Here is a 17,345-nt window from a genome sequence, read left to right as displayed (position 1 = left end):
CTGACAGGCCCTTTAACTGTGTAGTTAAATGACTGAAGACACGTGGGTGAGTTGTCCCTAGTTTACATTTTATTTTAACATCAAAAATAAAAACATCAAACAGTCTAAATATTTGCAGGCTCCTGTATCTCAAATGTGAGAATTTGCCACTTTCCAGTTCTTCTTCTGTGTTTTTCATCACTGTAAACTGAGTGTCTTTGATTTGGGACTGTTGGTTGGACAGAGGACATCTGAAGACGTACTTTGGACATTTTTCATATTTTCTTACATTTTATTGACCAAACGCTGAATCGATAATGACAATTATCGTTAGTGCAGTTGTATTTGTGGTCTCCTCATCAGACAGTAGATGTGTGGACTGACAGCACCCTCAGCAGGCCAATACAGATCACTGCAGCTGTAACAGGCAGCTCTGCAGAACGGTTATAATTGGCTCAAGGTGAGGGCTGCTGGGTAATCCAGAGAGGTTTACTGAGGCTGGTCAGAGAGGGAGTTCAGTTTCTCCTCCACCACAGTCCAGGTGATCTCTACACCTGCCCACCTACCTGTCACACACCAGCATTTACCTGCAGCTGGTGGTAAGTTGGTTTCTGTGTGCCACTTTGTGACCTGCTTAGTGTTTAGTTGCTCCTCAGTTTGAACCTCTCCTGTCTCGTCCAGGTAAAACCTGACAAAGTGTTCATGTTTCATCTCAGGTCCATCTGCTGCATCTCACGTTCCTCACTGTTTGACTCATGTGTTGTTGCAGAGAAAGAGCTGATGACCAACACTGAGTGTGTTTCCTTTTGGACTGTAGACATCCCAAACATTCCTCATTCAAAATACATATCCCCTCAGAAACAACAAGCCTGCAGTTTTTTCAGGGGAGTTTGGCATGTAAATGAATTCCAGAGCAGAAAATGATTCTGCACACACTCTGAGTTTGGAACAATGTCAATACTGAAAGAATACTTCAGATTTTAATCTTACATTTTAAGACAGTATTGTATGAAGTGCTTATGTTTAGGTAACATTTTAATGTCCGAGATCCAAGTTTATTTATTTAGGCCATATTTACACTTTACGTGTCACATTTGTTTACGTGTGTGTGTGTGTGTGTGTGTGTGTGTGTGTGTGTGTGTGTGTGTGGGCGGGGTCTAAGCAGCTCACTGACCCGGAGCTCTAACAGGAAGTGCTGTCTGCAGCAGTCTAAGCAAGGTGAACTGGAACTGTGCTGCTGCCACACAGCTGTGTGTATGTGTTGGTGGTGATGTGTGTCCGCTGTGCCTCTGTGCCCTGGGATGAGCGTCTGTGACGAGGACGTGGACCTGCAGAGCTGGGGCTGGACAGACCTGTGTGTATCCTCACCACCTTCTTCTGTGGTTTTAGTGCCGTGTGTGTGTCAGTATGTAGGTCAGACTGGCTCTCGGTGTCTGATAAGGTTACAGGGATTTGTTTTGAAGAGCAGTGTGTTGTAATCAGACTGACGGCCTCCTGCTGCCGTTTCTCTGGCTGACTCATCAATATATCGGAACAAAATTATCAGTAAATACTGATTTATTTTTTTTATTCTAAACTCCCAGGTAGCTTCTCCTCATCTAACTTTTAAAATATTTATTTTGTCTCTGTACTTTTCTAAAAGTAGCTGAATCAGCTGTTGGCAGCTCCTGTCTGCAGTGTCCTCATGGATGGACAGACAGCTATCACTGATCACTGAGACACTGAAGGAAACTTAAAAACAGGAGGATTCTCAGGGAAGTTCTGCAGTTAGGAGCGACTTTTTTTCTCTGATTTCCGAGCAAATTTATGGATGTTTATTCAAGATTAACATGTCTGTGTGTTCAGATTTGCCTGAGTTTTGACTTCCTCTTTGCCTCCCCTTAAACCCTCCCACACCCCCCTGGGGAGGTCTCTACAGTTAAACAACTGAGAAAGCTCTCCTCGGAAGTATCGAGAGTAAATAAACAAGGATACGTGTCTGTGAGGCTGTAGTGCCGCTGAGATAAGTTTGATTTTGGTCGTCAGTCGACGTAAAAACGATTGTGGTTGTTAAGCTACCATGTTTACCACCTACGTTTACCTTGTTAGCATGCTAACATTAGCTAATTAGCTGTAAGTACAGCTGCTCCTAACAACCTCTCATCTCCTCTTCACTCTGTCCTCCTCCTCCTCCTCAGCTCCAGCTACTCCGCAGCTGTGTCAGACTCTGAGAAGGAGCAGCAGATCGTGTCTTTCCTCCAGACAGGGATCATGTCCAGACGCAGCCTGCGGCTCGATGACGGCCTGTTGGACCGCAGTTTGCCACACAGCAGCGCCTCCTTCAGTGTGGGAGGAACCAGCTGGAGGAACACCAGGTGAGTGTGATCAGGTACACGTCTGCTGCTGTCCTACTTCACGCTGAGACACGTTTTCTTCATCTCACCTCCTCCAGGTCGTTGAAGTCTCGTCGTTCTCAGCAGCACTCGGCCTCCTGCTCAGAGTCTCTCCTCCTCAGCACTCCTCGTAAGCTGACGGGTCAGTCGCTCCTCAACAGCAGCCTCCACAGCGTGGCCTCCGACGCCTCGCTGCTCTCCTCCCTGCTGGACGAGTCCTCCGTTCAGGAGACCACGCTGGTCGACACCTTCTGGGGTAAAACTCTTCTTCGTCTTTATCTCACCTGTGTCTCATTATTCCTGCGCGTGGTGTCGGTGCTCTTTATACAGCCAGCTGACTTGTGTTTGATCTGACAGGATGTCCCCGTTACTCTGGATAATCCCCAGAACTCACTGTCAACAGTTCAAAGGGACTATTTCTTCAGTGGAAAGTAGTTTGAGTGAAAACATGAAAGTTAAAATGAACAAAACTTTTAGGGCAGAAATTTCCAAACACAAGTTGGTTTAAGTGGAGTTTTGTCTGACAAGTGTCCTCCTCCTCCTCCTCCTCCTCCTGTTACAGGTTTGGACCACGACATGGATCCTAAAGGTCAGTTCATACTTTAGAATAAATGACTTTTCACCACAGTTTCCAAATGAAATGTCATCTCCTCATTAATTGGCAGCACTGTATATTTTCCACTCGCTTTAATTTTTAGAGATTAAATCAATTGTTTCATTAAGATCAATATCCAGTTAGTGTAATACATCTCTTATTATATATTATAGTATCTTAGATTAAAGTGCCGACACACCTGAAAACTACAGAAGTTTATATGCTTTAACAAAACTTTTTTTTTTATTATTAAAATGTAATTCTTTCTTTTTTCTTTTTATAAGTTTATTAAATTACTGTATGGAGTCTGGTTCATTAGTGTAACAAAAACACTGTATTTCAGAATCGGGATCAGAAATACTTTATTGATTCCCGGGGGGAAATTGTACAAGGATTTGTATTAAGGATGCACAGATCCAGATTACACATTGATGTAGTTTTTTCCAGTTACAATGCTGCTTCCGGCTTCTTTTCTGTTTATATCTTTAATAAACTGAATATGTTTGGCTGTTGGATTGTTGGTCGGACAAAACAAGACATTGCTGGACGTCACTTTGACAAAAAGTGAAAAATATCACTCATGATTTCCCAAACAGACATCGATAAAATAATCTGATTAATAGATAATGGAAGTAATTGTTAGTTTCAGCCTAAAGTTTGTGTCTCCGTCACAGAGAGCACCATCATAGAGCGCACCGTCCCGCCAGAACGCACTCTGATTGGTTCAGATGGCCGCTGTCCCAAACACCTGGTCCAGACCCTCAGCAGGGTTTACTGTAAAGACTGTAAGGAGTCCGTCACCACATTCTGCCCCTCATCTACGGGACCAGGACCCTCGGAGCCCGCAGACCCCGAAACCTCCACCATCTACTGCAGAGACCGGAACCGCAAGAGCAGGACAGGTGAGCACAGAGCGAGACAGGCGGTGATTGTCAGATGATGATGATAATCCCCAGCGGTGATGGACAGTTTATCTTGTTTACGTGGAGCTTTTTATTCTTGGTGCTCTCTGCTGTATAATAATTTCCTCTTCTTGCTCTTTAACTGTGTTCTTTAACTCATTGCAGGAAATCCAGACATGATCTAAGTTAAAGGAACTGGACTCTGATCAGTTGTTTGTCTTTAATGCACCTTTGTCCAGCAGGTGTGCTGGTGTCCATGTGGGACAGGTCAGCAGCCTGTGTGGCGTCCCTGCTCACTCTGCTTTATCATCACCTGATGCTGCAGAAACACCATGTGACAGGTAGCAGACCTGACTGGCCGGGTCTCCTCTGAACCAACAGGCTGCTTTCTGTTCTTCAGAGGGGCAGGAAATTAGTTCAGAGCTCTGAGCCACAAACCTGTAGGTACCTTTTTAGTTGAACTAGTGAAACCTCTCTCTGCATTTAGGATCAGAGGAACATGAACTGTCTTGGTCCATCAGTCAAAGAGTGTTTGAAAGTTTTATGGGCTTTTAAAGTAAAAAACCTTCAGTATCTTGATGACCCTCGTGCCTTTTTCACCATGAAAACGTTATTTTTCTTCTCTTTTTGGACTTCAAAGTGTGTTTGACTGAAAACTTCTTGTATGTATATTTCAGTCTAAACGTCTTTTTATATTTGGACTGAGACAGATTTTATAAATGAATAAAGTACTGACTGTAACTCTGAAGTGAATGTCCTGCCCCGCTGCGTTTCCTCTCACCGTCGGTAAAGACCGAGAGCTTCCTCGTCCTCTCTGTGGAGACACTTATTGTGTAGAAGTCTGCATGTGTAAATCACCACTTCCTGTTTGTCACTACAGTGAGTCAGACTGCACCTGACATCACACCTGAGGTGTCCCGGGTTTCCTGCACGCGCCTTTGTTATTCTAGATGATTTGTCTTGATTGAAGTTTGACTCTTGGCTGTTCCAGATGTGCTGCAGCTGTGGTTGGACTCGTCCCTGCTGTGTGTCAGGAGAGCTGCAGCCTGCTGTGTCTCTGTGCTGACACACACCTGGCAGGTGTGTCGGAGGCGGGCCTCAAAGCTCTCACAGGTCAACATACAGACTGATAACAGACACGGAGGTACTGACTGTAAACGTGCCTGTCCACTTTAATTCCTACCTGACACAGGTGTCACAAACGTCCAATAACACGAGAACACTTTCTTCTTCACCTGAACATGCTGTTTGGTTAACGTCACCTTTTCCTCTTTATAACATCGCTCCAACTTTCTGTTTCAGCTGTTTTATCTGTTAAACAGAATTCTTCTTCCACAGAGGATCAGTGTGGAGTTTAAACTAACGTTTGTTGACACACAGAACAGCAGCTGCTGCAGGGAGGAGGAGGAGGAGGAGGAAGAAGTAAACTGAATGTAAAGTGTGTTTGTGAAGCGTTGATTCGCCTCCAGAACAGCTTCAGTGCTCCTTATCTTAGATTCTCCAAGTCCCTAATAAGTCCTCAAGCACTACAAGGACTGCCTACAGGACCCCTAGAACTGCCTCAGTGTACATTAAAACGTCCCAAAGACCCACTAGAACTACCTTCGGGACCCTCCCCAATCACCATCAGATCCCCCAAAACCTCCTAACCCTAAAGGCCTCGGAGACCCCTGGTTGATGTGTGTTGTTTAGTCCTGACCCGTCACTGCTCACCTGCCGTGTTTCCTCCCAAACAAATGGGCTGCACCCCTTCACTTTGGCTGTTGCCATGGCAAAATGCAAATCTGGCCGTCTGTCTCCCTCCCTGCCTGCAGTCAGTGTTGGTCCTCGGCTCAGAGGACGGATGTGGACGTGGTGATGCCTCGGTCTGCTCCTGAGTCCTGACTGTGTTTCCTCTGTTGCAGCTCGACCCGGTCACTGTGGAGTCATGAGCCTGAGGGAGTCCACCACGAACCAGAGGGAGCTTCACCCCAACGGGTCTCTGTGTGAGTGTTTAAGGACCAACAGGACATCTTTGATATGGTTTGACACCCACTGTGGGCTTTGACTGTTATTACATAAAGTATTAAGTGACACTCACACATCTTCTTGACTTCCTGTGTGTTTTGCTGGCGATGCTTTTTCCTGCAGAGGAGTATTTATTCTGTTTCGGTTTGTCAGATGATCAACAGGTAAACAACGTTTGAGATGATTCAGTGAATGTTTTGCCTTTTTTATTATTAATAATATTTTATTTTATCTATTATGCGGTTCATTACACATTCATGACCTCTGGTCCCTGGCACTCATAGAGCACTTAATGTGGATTCATCCGCCGCTGAAAATAGTCCCTAACAAATGCACCATTCCTCCTATTTGTGAGGTGATGAATAGAAACCAGTGGAGGACTGGACCAGTAGAAAGACAAAGTTGGTCTCTGATCATCACTTCTGTCTCACATCATGGTTTTAACATGAAACACTGGAAACAGCTGAGGCGACATTTACTTGACAAATATGTGTCGATCATCTTTCCAAGGAGAAATATTCTCTGCTGGTGTTTTGCTCTGAACTGTTCCTTGAAAGCATCTCTCAGGTCTCTGTAGAACTGGATCATGTTCCTTACAGCTGCTGCAGGACTTAAACCTTCTCCACCTTTTACTGCAACTTGTCTGTCGGTTAAACGCACTCCTGCACTGCTGACACCTACAGGTGACGACTGTCAGGAGAAGCAGCGCTCGGAGACGGAGACCGTGGCCTCACCTTCACCGGCGTGGTCCTCAGTGGCTTCCTGTTTGTTGGGGCTGATGTGGAGCGCTGCTGTCTTTACAGGTTAAATCACTGATCTGAAACGCTTTACCAGATGTTGTTGTGTCAGTGCAGGACGAACAGATGAACTGACTAATTAATCTGATTAATCTGTCGTATTAACAATCACCGTCATAATGGCAGTTTATAGCTACAGATGTACTGTGGTGGTGTTAATGACGCACACACAACACTACAAATCCCACAGGTGTTTTTCGGGGGAAATGGCAGAGTTCCTGTTAAAAATTCTCGACATTAAATATCCATAAGTTTCCACAAATTTCCTGCCTGTACAAACCGGATCCAGCTGTCACAATAGCAACACACTCGTCCCGTTCTCATTGAATCTTCTGTCAACTAAACGTCAGTTTCAGTGCTTCTCCTCTTCTTAAAGTCTGTGACGCCTCTTTGCTTCCTCAGCCTCGTGTCTCTGTCAGCTGACTCACAGAGCAGCTTCAGCACTTTGGCCTCTGACCAAGGAAACATTTTCTGCTTCTCGGAGCGCCGGACGCTCTGCAGGTTACCGCCGTATCATCGTGTGACTGACTGATTCCTCTGCTGCTCTTCTGCTGATAGGCAGCATGTTTGTGTCGGAGCTCCATGTTGGCTTCTTCTCTTTTTCTTACTTTGTAGATGAGATGACTCTGACCTCAGTGCAGCGCTTCCTCTTGTGTTTGCTTCTGCACTGCATGTAAATGAAGATGTGAAGGCAATGAGTTCTATCACAGCATTTCATGTACAGAGGTTTATGGTTCTCAGGTCTTCAAAACTGGATTCTTGAGTCTGATATTTTGGTATTCAAGAGTTTGAAATGGCATTAGCTTTAATACAGGGCCGGAGAGATTTCCATCTGTCTTCAGCTGAATCCTCACTCAAACTTGACAACGTCATTTGGGAGCAGAAAGCCTCACGATTCTTATTAAGGTCCAACATCAAAAAGTAAACTCTTCATAAATTATGTTGAAATTGAACGTTTCTGTGAGTGATGATAGACAACAAATTATCCACATATAAATGACATAAAAGCAGACTTACTGTTCCATATAAAACTTACTGTGTGGACGTCTGAGGAATGCATATAAAAGAAATCCAACTTTCATACTTCAAAAGAGCCAAAAGAAAAAAACTACCGACTATGAACCAACAAACTCTCTCTTCATCTAAAGACTCTAAACTTTAGAGATGTGGTCGACTCAAACGTCTCAAGTCATGTGTCGAGTTAAAGATCAAGAATTAGTTTAAACATTTAATAGTGTTCAAATGTTTAAAGTGAGAAAGTCGAAAGAAGCTGACGGTGACTTTAAAAGCACTAGAGTTGCCATGACGACGGTGAATATTTTGATAATTGAATAATTAGTTTAGTCATTTTAAAACAAAATGTTTCCAGCTTCTCGTCGTGAGGATTTGCTGCTTTTCTGTCAGACACCTGAAGACGTCACGCTGGTCAGTTTTACCATTATACTGACAAAACACTTAATCAGTTAATATTTTAAAATGAAGTGTTAGTTGAACCCAAAAATCTTAAAGAATAGTGACCCAGTGTGACATTAGAGTAAAAATAAACTTTTCAGCTGTTTTATAAATGACCTCAAAAGTTCACTTAAGGTCAAACTCACATTGAGGCCGCAGCTGCAGACACGACTTCATGTGGCAGGTGAGAGGATGAAGACCGTCATGGGCTGATGCTGAGGTTATCATTGTGTTCACATCGACCGGCCTTAAAGTCAACTGTGCTTAGTCCGTCTGTTGCGCTCTTGTGTGTTTCAGCTGTAGTCTAACTCAGCAACGCTGCGTCCAACTAACGTGATCATCTTCTCTTTTTCCTGCAACTAATCATCTGAGTGTGTGTGTTTTAGGTAAGACAGCAGGTGATGTGTACAGGTGGCTCAACAGACGATGGCATCACATGAACACCAGCCTCCTCCTGACCCGGCAAGTTTTTAAAAGTTTTTTTTGTTAATTTCTTTCATCTTTTTGAATATAAATGAATCTCCTGTTACACGTCATGTTTAGGGCTTAACGTTGCTGTGTGTTACTTGCAGGTTCATGTGTTTCACTGTGTGTTCACTGTCACAGAAGAGGAATAAATCTGTTGTTCTTGTCCGCCGTCGTCTGTGAAAGCTACGTTAGCTAGCCACGCTGAATTAGCTTAGAGACCTCGGAGCCCGAGTTCACACAAAGTAACAGAACCAAAGCCTCTCAAACCTGATGCATAATGGAAGGAAATCTGACGCCAATCTGCTTTAATACTGAACATACAGGCTGAAAACGTTTAAGTTGAATGAACTGTGTGTTCTCAGGATTCATTCTGCTCAGTGTCTGACTTTTCAAACCAAACTGTGGTTTGTTGTTTTTTTTCTCCTGCAGGTTTCCTCTCAGACTCCTCCTGGTTCTCCTCCCTCTGCTGCTCCTCTTCAGTAGGTTCCTGCAAACTTCACTGACGTCTTCACTGTTTGCGTTGTTGTCGTTGTCAGTTGTGTAACTTGTTAGTGGAGAAACTCTGGTTAATAGATACTCAGTAAAACATGCAGCTGTGTCTGTAGACAGGAGAGCCCCGACTGGACGTCGTCCAACTAGGTCGGAACCAGCTGAAGCTTTCAAACGCAAACGTTTTCTCACCCTTCTAGGCCTGTGTTGGTTCGGTCCAGCTGGTCTACAGTCTGTTCTTCCAGCTGTCAGCGTCACAGAGTGGAGGACGGTGGTCTCTGACGTCCCCGGTCTGTCCTCCATCTACAGCTTTGTGTCCCCCCCGAGCCAATCGGCAGAGGGCGTCGTGGAGGAGTCGAGGGAGGTGCAGCCCCACGTGGAGCCGCTCTGCAGCCGACATCCACTGGCTGAAACACCGTCAGCAGAGGAGGTACGGACACCGGGAGTGTGTTTCACAGCTTCAGTGTCTTGTGTTTTTGTGTGTGTACTGACTAAAAGAACGACCCTGTAAAGAACAGCAGGTACTGTGAACATTTAACAGCTTTATTGTCTGAGGGATTTTAAATGAATAGTTCTTCTAAAAATAAAAATCCCCAAAAGGTTTTAAGCCTGCTCATTTGTATTACAACATTTATGTAGAATATTTTATCCGGAAAGTAGTTTTGAACTGATTTATCAATCGGAAAATAAGATTGTTTTGTTTTGTAAAATCATTCACTGGCTCCAGCTTCTCCAGTGCCTGATTTTCTGCTTTTCTCTGTTTTATATCTTTATAAAATGAATATCTTTGAGTTTTGGATTGGTGGTCAGACAAAACAAGCTGTCTGAAGACTGCATCTTGGAGAGAGATGGATGGATGCGCATGTTGTGACAGCTGTCGTATCTCTCGTTTCTCTCTGAGCCTTTTACAAACAGCCCTCAGATACGAGTTGTGACCATTGAAGTTTCCATCTCTTCGCAGGAGGAGGCACTGGACGAGTCTGTGCGGCTCGTTCGGCTGGAGCGGAGTCTGACAGTGCTGTGGGAGCGCGTGGAGGCCGGAGGCCGAAGGGAGGAGCAGAGACACAGGGAGGTGCTCCGACTGTACGCTGACCTCCAGCAGCAGCAGCAGCAGCAGCAGCAGCTGGTCTCTACACATAGCGAGGGCGTGGAGCCCTGGCTGAGTGGCCTGCTGGACCAGCAGCTGGACCAGCAGCTGTCCCTGCTCAGGAGACGGCTGGACGAGGAGAGGCAGCACAGGGACCAGGTCAGATACTGTACACATCAGGACGTTCAGCTCAGAGATGGGAGTGGATTTTAAACCATTTAAACCATGTAAATCTTTATTCGTCATTAATTTATTATTGGAAACATCAAATATGGCTTAAATAAGTTTAGCTTAGTAATTGATTGCATGTCGAAAACAATTGAACATCGTCTGGACTTTAACTGTTGGTGCCACATTGTGCAGTTCTTTCCAGGAAAGTTCTTCAGAAATGATCAGGACTTTACAGACCCTTTAATATAAAGCCCTACTGTATTCTGAAGGAAAATCTTTCTCTGGTTGAACTTCATTCACAGAAGTTTAAAAGGTTGAGAACCACTGGTCTACTGTAGTGAGTCTGTTTCCGTCCTGTTGGTGTGTCTGTAGACTCGGCAGCAGGATCTGTCGCAGCAGCAGAGCCAAGCGTCTCGTCTGGATCAGCTGGAGCTGCAGCTGCAGACACTGGAGGTACGCCACGTCTACATGATATTAAACATGACAGAAAAGGTGTGACAGAACAGTTCCCGGACTACTTTTAATCTGATTTGATGGTTACAGAAGCTCCAGTGTTTGTTCTGTCGATTTCAGGACAGTTTTGGTTCTGTGTTATTCAGCAGGTGCAGTGGAGACAAGAAGCTGCTACAGTCTCCTCTTCACCAACAACACTTCCAGCTGCTGTCAGGTAACCTTCATCCTCATCCTCCTCTTCACTTTACAGTCAGTTTAAGGCCACTGTCACAGCTGGAGTTTGAACTGAAAACTAAAAGGCAACATTGTGACCAAATAAACCAAACTGACTTTTTACTAACAAACCGAAAGGACAAAAACACGAACATGACCAGAAGTAAAAGGCATCAGTCTACAGGTGTGAAAGGGAACACTTAAACATCTGACAGCATTTATACGGGTTACAGTATTGTTGAAACTTCCTCCAGTGTTGCTGTGGACCGTCGGTCCCATGATGCCTTGCTGGCGGAGGTTGCACGGTTGGAGGCGGCTCTGGAGGACGTCAGGCGGGATGTTGAGGGTCTGTCTGGGTGTCAGGACGGCTGCCAACGACTTGACAGAATCCAGCAGACGGTAAGAGAGAAGACGTACACTTCATTAAAGTAACGAAGCAGCGAGGTTAGGCTTGTTAGCTGTATGTACACAAACGTGTATCAGACAGGCAGCTGACCAAATAGTGCAGAATATGTCTTTATCTTTTCGTATACACTTTTATTAAAAAATACTGGTACATTACATTTCTCAATTCCTATTTCCTCATACCTTCAACGTTCAGATTTCAGCGCAGGTTTCCGCTCAGGTCCGTGATGAGGTTCGGACTCTGGTCTACGGCAACCAGCTGACGGTGAGGGGCGGGGCCTTCGAAGACGCGGCCGGCCTCCCAGAGTCGCTCCTCCAGTGGCTGTCGCAGCAGTACGTCAGCGGGGCCGACCTGCAGGCGTCGCTGGCCTCCCTGGAGCTCAGCATCCTGCAGAACATCAGCCTGCAGCTGGAGCAGCGCCGCGCTGATGAGTCGGTCAGAGAAGCAGTCCTCCACACCGCCGGGGCTGCTGGGGCCGCTGTGACCCTGGAGGTGAGGGGGGAGGGGGGGGGGGGGCTGGGTGGTCTGGTATTTATTTTACTGTGGGAGTCTGCAGGATGTGAATGCGTCTTACAAGATTCAAGATTCAAGTACAGATTCAAAGGGAGCAGAATTCACCTACCAGCACCTCCCTGATCACCATGTTATATCTCGTCTGTTTAATCTGTGCAAAACCAAAAATGTTTGGTCTGTGCCATCGGACCTGTAGCGAACACTGTTGCTACTGTTAGCAAGAGCACTTGTCGTGTAAAATTATAGGAGGCTGTATCATTCATATAGTTTCTTGCTGCAGCTCCTGAAAGTTCACTAATCACTCGTCTTATCCAGGACGTCCATGTCATCGTGAAGAACGCCCTGCGCCTGTTTTCTCACGACCAAACTGGCCTGGCGGACTATGCTCTGGAGTCTGGAGGTCAGAAACAAACCATCCCAGTGGTTCTTTTATAATCAATCTGATTTATTTATTTTTCCTCGTGTGGTCGTGGTAAATCAGATCAGTCTGTGTTTTATCATCACTACATGAAACACTAACAAGTTCTGACGTAGAGAATAGTTGTTACTAAATATTTACAGCCACTAACTGCAGCTGTAACTGCTAAGTGAACCAGCTAACAAAGCTAACGTTAGCATGCTAATATCTAAGACGTTTAGTAAAAGAGGTAATATGGAGGACGGTTGACATATCCGACCTGAAACTTGATGAATACCGTTTAATTATGAACATTTTAAATTGCATTTCACTAAAAAACACCACAGATCTCATTATGAAACGTTATGCTAATGACATTTGAGTAAAGGAGTAAATAACGTAGTTAGCATAGCATTATCAGACATTTCCCCCTCATTATAAACTGCAGGAATTCCACTAACGGACAGACAGGAAATGGACGTCGTGTACAGAGGAGACCAACATAATGAAATTACAGTATGGACAATAAAGATGACAAAGTTCTAAATAGATTTTAACATATCTGAAGAATCCAGGAGGACATTGGGCAACTTCAGGTGTCACAAACCATACCAGACCTTATCAAAGATCCAAAGCCTGTTTAAGTTTTAATATGACTTGATATGAAGTGTCGAATCTCCACCTGTAGCCACGATCTGTACCTGACAGGTGTGTCTGTGGTCGTCCTGCAGGGGGCAGCATCCTGAGCACTCGCTGCTCGGAGACTTACGAGACAAAGGCAGCTCTGCTCAGTTTGTTTGGAGTTCCTCTCTGGTATTTCTCTCAGTCTCCTCGAGTTGTTATCCAGGTAACACACCGTCCCACAAGACATCTGTTATCATACGAGTCAGAGACAATGACTTCTGACAATGTTGGTGCAGTTTTTTTTATGTTTTAGTTTTGTAGTTTTCACCTGCAAACTTTCATTTTCATTCGCATCAATTTAATTCCAGTAGTATCTATTATCAGCTTTGTGGAGTTAAAGTGCTGGTTCTGCAGTAAAATGTCTCCTGTGACTGATATCTGATTCTATCTGACATTATTAGACCGTTAATACTGATGAATCAATGTTAGAGCAGCATTTTACTGTTGGAGCTGCTTGAGGTGGAGCTAGTTTAACTGCTTTATATACGGTTAGCTAGTTTGAACTGCTTTATATACAGTTAGCTAGTTTGAACTGCTGTATATACAGTGAGCTAGTTTTATTGTTTTATATACAGTTAGCTAGTTTGAACTGCTGTATATACAGTGAGCTAGTTTGAACTGCTGTATATAGTTAGCTAGTTTTATTGTTTTATATACAGTTAGCTAGTTTAACTACTTTATATACACTTAGCTAGTTTTATTGCTTTATATACAGTTAGCTAGTTTGAACTGCTTTATATACAGTTAGCTAGTTTGAACTGCTTTATATACAATTAGCTAGTTTTATTGTTTTATATACAGTTAGCTAGTTTTATTGCTTTATATACAGTTAGCTAGTTTAACTACTTTATATACAGTTAGCTAGTTTTATTGCTTTATATACAGTTAGCTAGTTTGAACTGCTTTATATACAGTTAGCTAGTTTTATTGTTTTATATACAGTTAGCTAGTTTGAACTGCTTTATATACCGTGAGCTAGTTTTATTGTTTTATATACAGTTAGCTAGTTTGAACTGCTTTATATACCGTGAGCTAGTTTTATTGTTTTATATACAGTTAGCTAGTTTGAACTGCTTTATATACAGTTAGCTAGTTTTATTGTTTTATATACAGTTAGCTAGTTTTTATCTGAGACAAAGAACCACTAAAACAGTATAAAAACAGTTAGTAATGAATCAAAGTGATGTAAAATGTGGAGAAAACCCGGCAGAAGCTCCACCTGTGTGTTTCTGACCTGCCCACCCTGCAGCCAGAAGTCCATCCAGGAAACTGCTGGGCCTTCAGAGGCTCCACAGGCTTCCTGGTGATTCGCCTTTCCATGAAGATCCTCCCCACCGCCTTCTCCTTGGAGCACATCCCCAAAGCTCTGGCACCCAGCAGGACGCTGCTCAGTGCCCCTCGAGACTTCAACGTCTACGTAAGAGAGACGAGGTCAGAAAAATGCTGTTTGGATGTCCAGTTTCTGTTTAATACTCAACCGTTTGTTTTCAGGGTCTGGATGATGAGAGTCAGGAGAGAGGGAAGCTGCTGGGCACTTACAGCTATGACGAGGATGGAGAAGCTCTCCAGACGTACTCTGTCACTGTGAGTAAAGACTGCAGAGTGTTCCAGTAGGCTGTGTTCACATGCAAATGTTAAAAGGGTTTGTGGCATTTCTGATTTAAATAATGTGGACTTTAGAGGGTATGAAGCAGGCTGTTTTCTACTAGTGCACACTGTAAAGAAAGCTCATTGTTATAGTTCTATACCAAAATGCACTTTTAAATGAGATCAATTTTAAAATTCATTGATTCACCTGATTTTTCTGCCCTCACATCCAAAACGTTCCTGTAAGAAGACCCTGACAGTGACAGTTGCTGCTGTATTATATAGTTGCTGTATATATAGTTTCCGCTGCTGTATTTGTTTGTTCGGTAGTTCAGTTTCTGCTTAGTATGTGGCTGATCAGCATTTTAACCCTAAAGAAGTGTTCGTATTTTGATTTGGGACTGACTTGAGCTCAAAGGTCAGAAAGCCTCCTTCGAAGTATCTGCAGCTCTTAAAGTCTTTGTTAGAGCCATTCCTACTGTGGTTGTACATTTGATTAGCTAAGGATAAGCAGCTCTACGGTTTCATTGCAGTGTGCTTAAGACCAATGACTGCAGTCAGCTCTAGCTTCTGATTGGTTAGTTGAAGCTATGGAGCCAAGAGAGCACCCTAGTCTTAGACCGTGATTATCATGCTTTTGTACTTTTGAAGAGTTTTTCAGTAAACACAAAAAGACACGTTTGAAACGAAGAAGTTGGACTACAGAGTTTTATTGTAGCACGCATCGACTATATGCTGGAACTCTGTTGCTTTTTTTAAAATGCCCCTTTAAGCTATAGACGGAGCCACAGTGACGATCTTAAATAGCTTTGAATGTAGTTTCCTCAAAAGGCCACAACAATGATGACACCAAACTCTTGCTGTGATTTCAACTTTGACGTCCCATCTGTTTTTTGTTCTGGACAGGAGGAGAACGACAGAGCCTTCCAGATCATCGAGGTACAGGTGTTATCTAACTGGGGTCACCAGGAGTACACCTGTATGTACCGCTTCAGAGTGCACGGGACGCCCAAAGACATCTGACGACACTGCAGAGATGATGTTGGATTATTTAATACACAAGCAGTGTGGAGACGGCAGACACTCTGAAACAGGGCAACATGTCTGCAGCTCCATCAGACGTCTGTAGGTTTCCACAGCCGCCTCCCAGCTTACTGCTAACTGTGCCTGAGAAACTGCAGACTTTCAAGTCTCTAGTGACTCTAAACTCACTTCCTTCCCTTCAGACCAAATGTGATGCTGTGGAAAATGAAAATGCTGACAGGCTTGACTTGATGTATAATTTTTTCTGTCAATAGTTAATATTTTTATATCAGTGTTTTGTATTTGCCGTGTTAACGGTCCTTCATGTTTTAGCCCGTTTGTCTTTTATCAGTTACGTCATTGAGTAATACAGTTGTGAGCAGCAAATGTGTTTTCAAGTATCAAGTTGTAATGATGGGGCACAAAATCAACAGTCCTCTTTCTGTATAAAAATACATTTTGATGTTCAGCTGAAGATAATATGAAGCTTCAGCAGTTTGAGTTGACAAATGAACTGGTTTGGTTTTCTTAGAATAAAATGTCCTCTTTGTCTCCACATTCAGTGTTTCCTTACCAAGCTATGATAGAGCTAACTTTGGAAGAAAACTTCTAGATTTGTTTAACTCTTAACTTTCCAAGTCATTTTTATACAGAACAAGGACTTTCAACACTTTCATTGACATGGCTTTAGAAGGGGATCTCTTCATGGCCAGTATGAACAGGACGAATAATTACAACATAACCTTTTTTTTTTTTAAATGCAAAATATATCAATCTGTCGGTGTAGCCGCTGATCATCAGACATCTGAGTGTCATTGAACGCACCAGTAGGAAGGGTTTTTTAAATATTTCCTGCTCACAGCTGCAGTACTCAACAATGATAATGTAACTTGGAAACTAAATGAAAAAAATGTTCTCTACTCTACTAAGGGAAGTCAAAGAAAATTACTACTTAAATGAACTGAGAATATTTTTGCACTGATGGACTCAACTGCTCTTACGTGTCACTAGCTGCTGTAAAATTCCATGTTTATTTATTTTTGTCATCAGGTTAATGGAAGATGAATTTTTAAGGATTCTGACTTTTGCGAAATGTTTTTTCACATAATATATGTAGTGTTTTTGTATGTGATTTCAAACTTGACATAATAAAGATGAAATTTTGAATGTTTTTATTTAAGTGTAAATGTTCAAGAAACTCATAAGTAATTTACTTCTAAAATCACAAAAGACATGAAGGACTCATTCATTTACGAAACTGTGACCTAATAACATATTTTATTCATTTTGTTCAAAACCAATCAAGTCCCCCTAAATTGCATATTTAGATATTTTCTAACACTGTTGTTTTTGAGTTTCCAAACTAGAGAAGTGCTTCAACTGTCAGTCACCTGACATTGTCTACAGGCAAAATGAATTGATTTCTGGTACCAGGGGCTGGAATAGCTCCTCCCACTTTTCAACTTCAGAAAAAAATAAAAAAAATAAAAAAGCTGTCAGAATGCTCCTGTTCATGGGGGCGTGGCCTCTTTTCACCAAAGGCAACAGAATGGAACCAACCATGATTCTGGTCCTTTGATCTTTGATGTAGGATTCTAGAACTCCGAGAGTCTACAAGGCCACCTCCAAAACCCACAAAACCCACAGAGTGACACGATCTCAAATCAACCACACACAAGTGTTGTTTACCAGTCAAGAAGGATCTACTACACAGACTATCTTCTACACAGAGCTACAGTCTGCTACAGAC

At 43.2% G+C, this 17,345-nt stretch overlaps 1 protein-coding gene across 1 annotated transcript; it reads left to right on the top strand.

Moving 5' to 3' along the window:
- Positions 1 to 1,280: 1,280 nt before the first annotated feature.
- On the top strand, positions 1,281 to 16,741 carry LOC139302955 (SUN domain-containing protein 1-like). Its single transcript, XM_070926615.1, has 23 exons — positions 1,281 to 1,333; positions 2,157 to 2,333; positions 2,411 to 2,607; positions 2,914 to 2,940; positions 3,621 to 3,848; positions 4,088 to 4,189; positions 4,840 to 4,992; positions 5,753 to 5,833; positions 6,539 to 6,658; positions 7,055 to 7,153; positions 8,491 to 8,566; positions 9,002 to 9,051; positions 9,262 to 9,491; positions 10,023 to 10,307; positions 10,701 to 10,811; positions 10,922 to 10,986; positions 11,240 to 11,384; positions 11,587 to 11,883; positions 12,220 to 12,304; positions 13,033 to 13,148; positions 14,235 to 14,402; positions 14,477 to 14,569; positions 15,479 to 16,741. Exons 1-23 carry the CDS (start codon positions 1,281 to 1,283, stop codon positions 15,593 to 15,595), a joined length of 3,075 nt encoding a protein of 1,024 aa, XP_070782716.1. The 3' UTR covers positions 15,596 to 16,741.
- Positions 16,742 to 17,345: the final 604 nt, after the last annotated feature.

This window comes from Enoplosus armatus, chromosome 20, assembly GCF_043641665.1.
Source record: "Enoplosus armatus isolate fEnoArm2 chromosome 20, fEnoArm2.hap1, whole genome shotgun sequence".
NCBI classification, from domain to species: Eukaryota; Metazoa; Chordata; class Actinopteri; order Centrarchiformes; family Enoplosidae; genus Enoplosus; species Enoplosus armatus.
The sequence above is the reverse complement of the archived record's forward strand: the minus strand, read 5'-3'. Positions and strand labels throughout refer to the sequence as shown.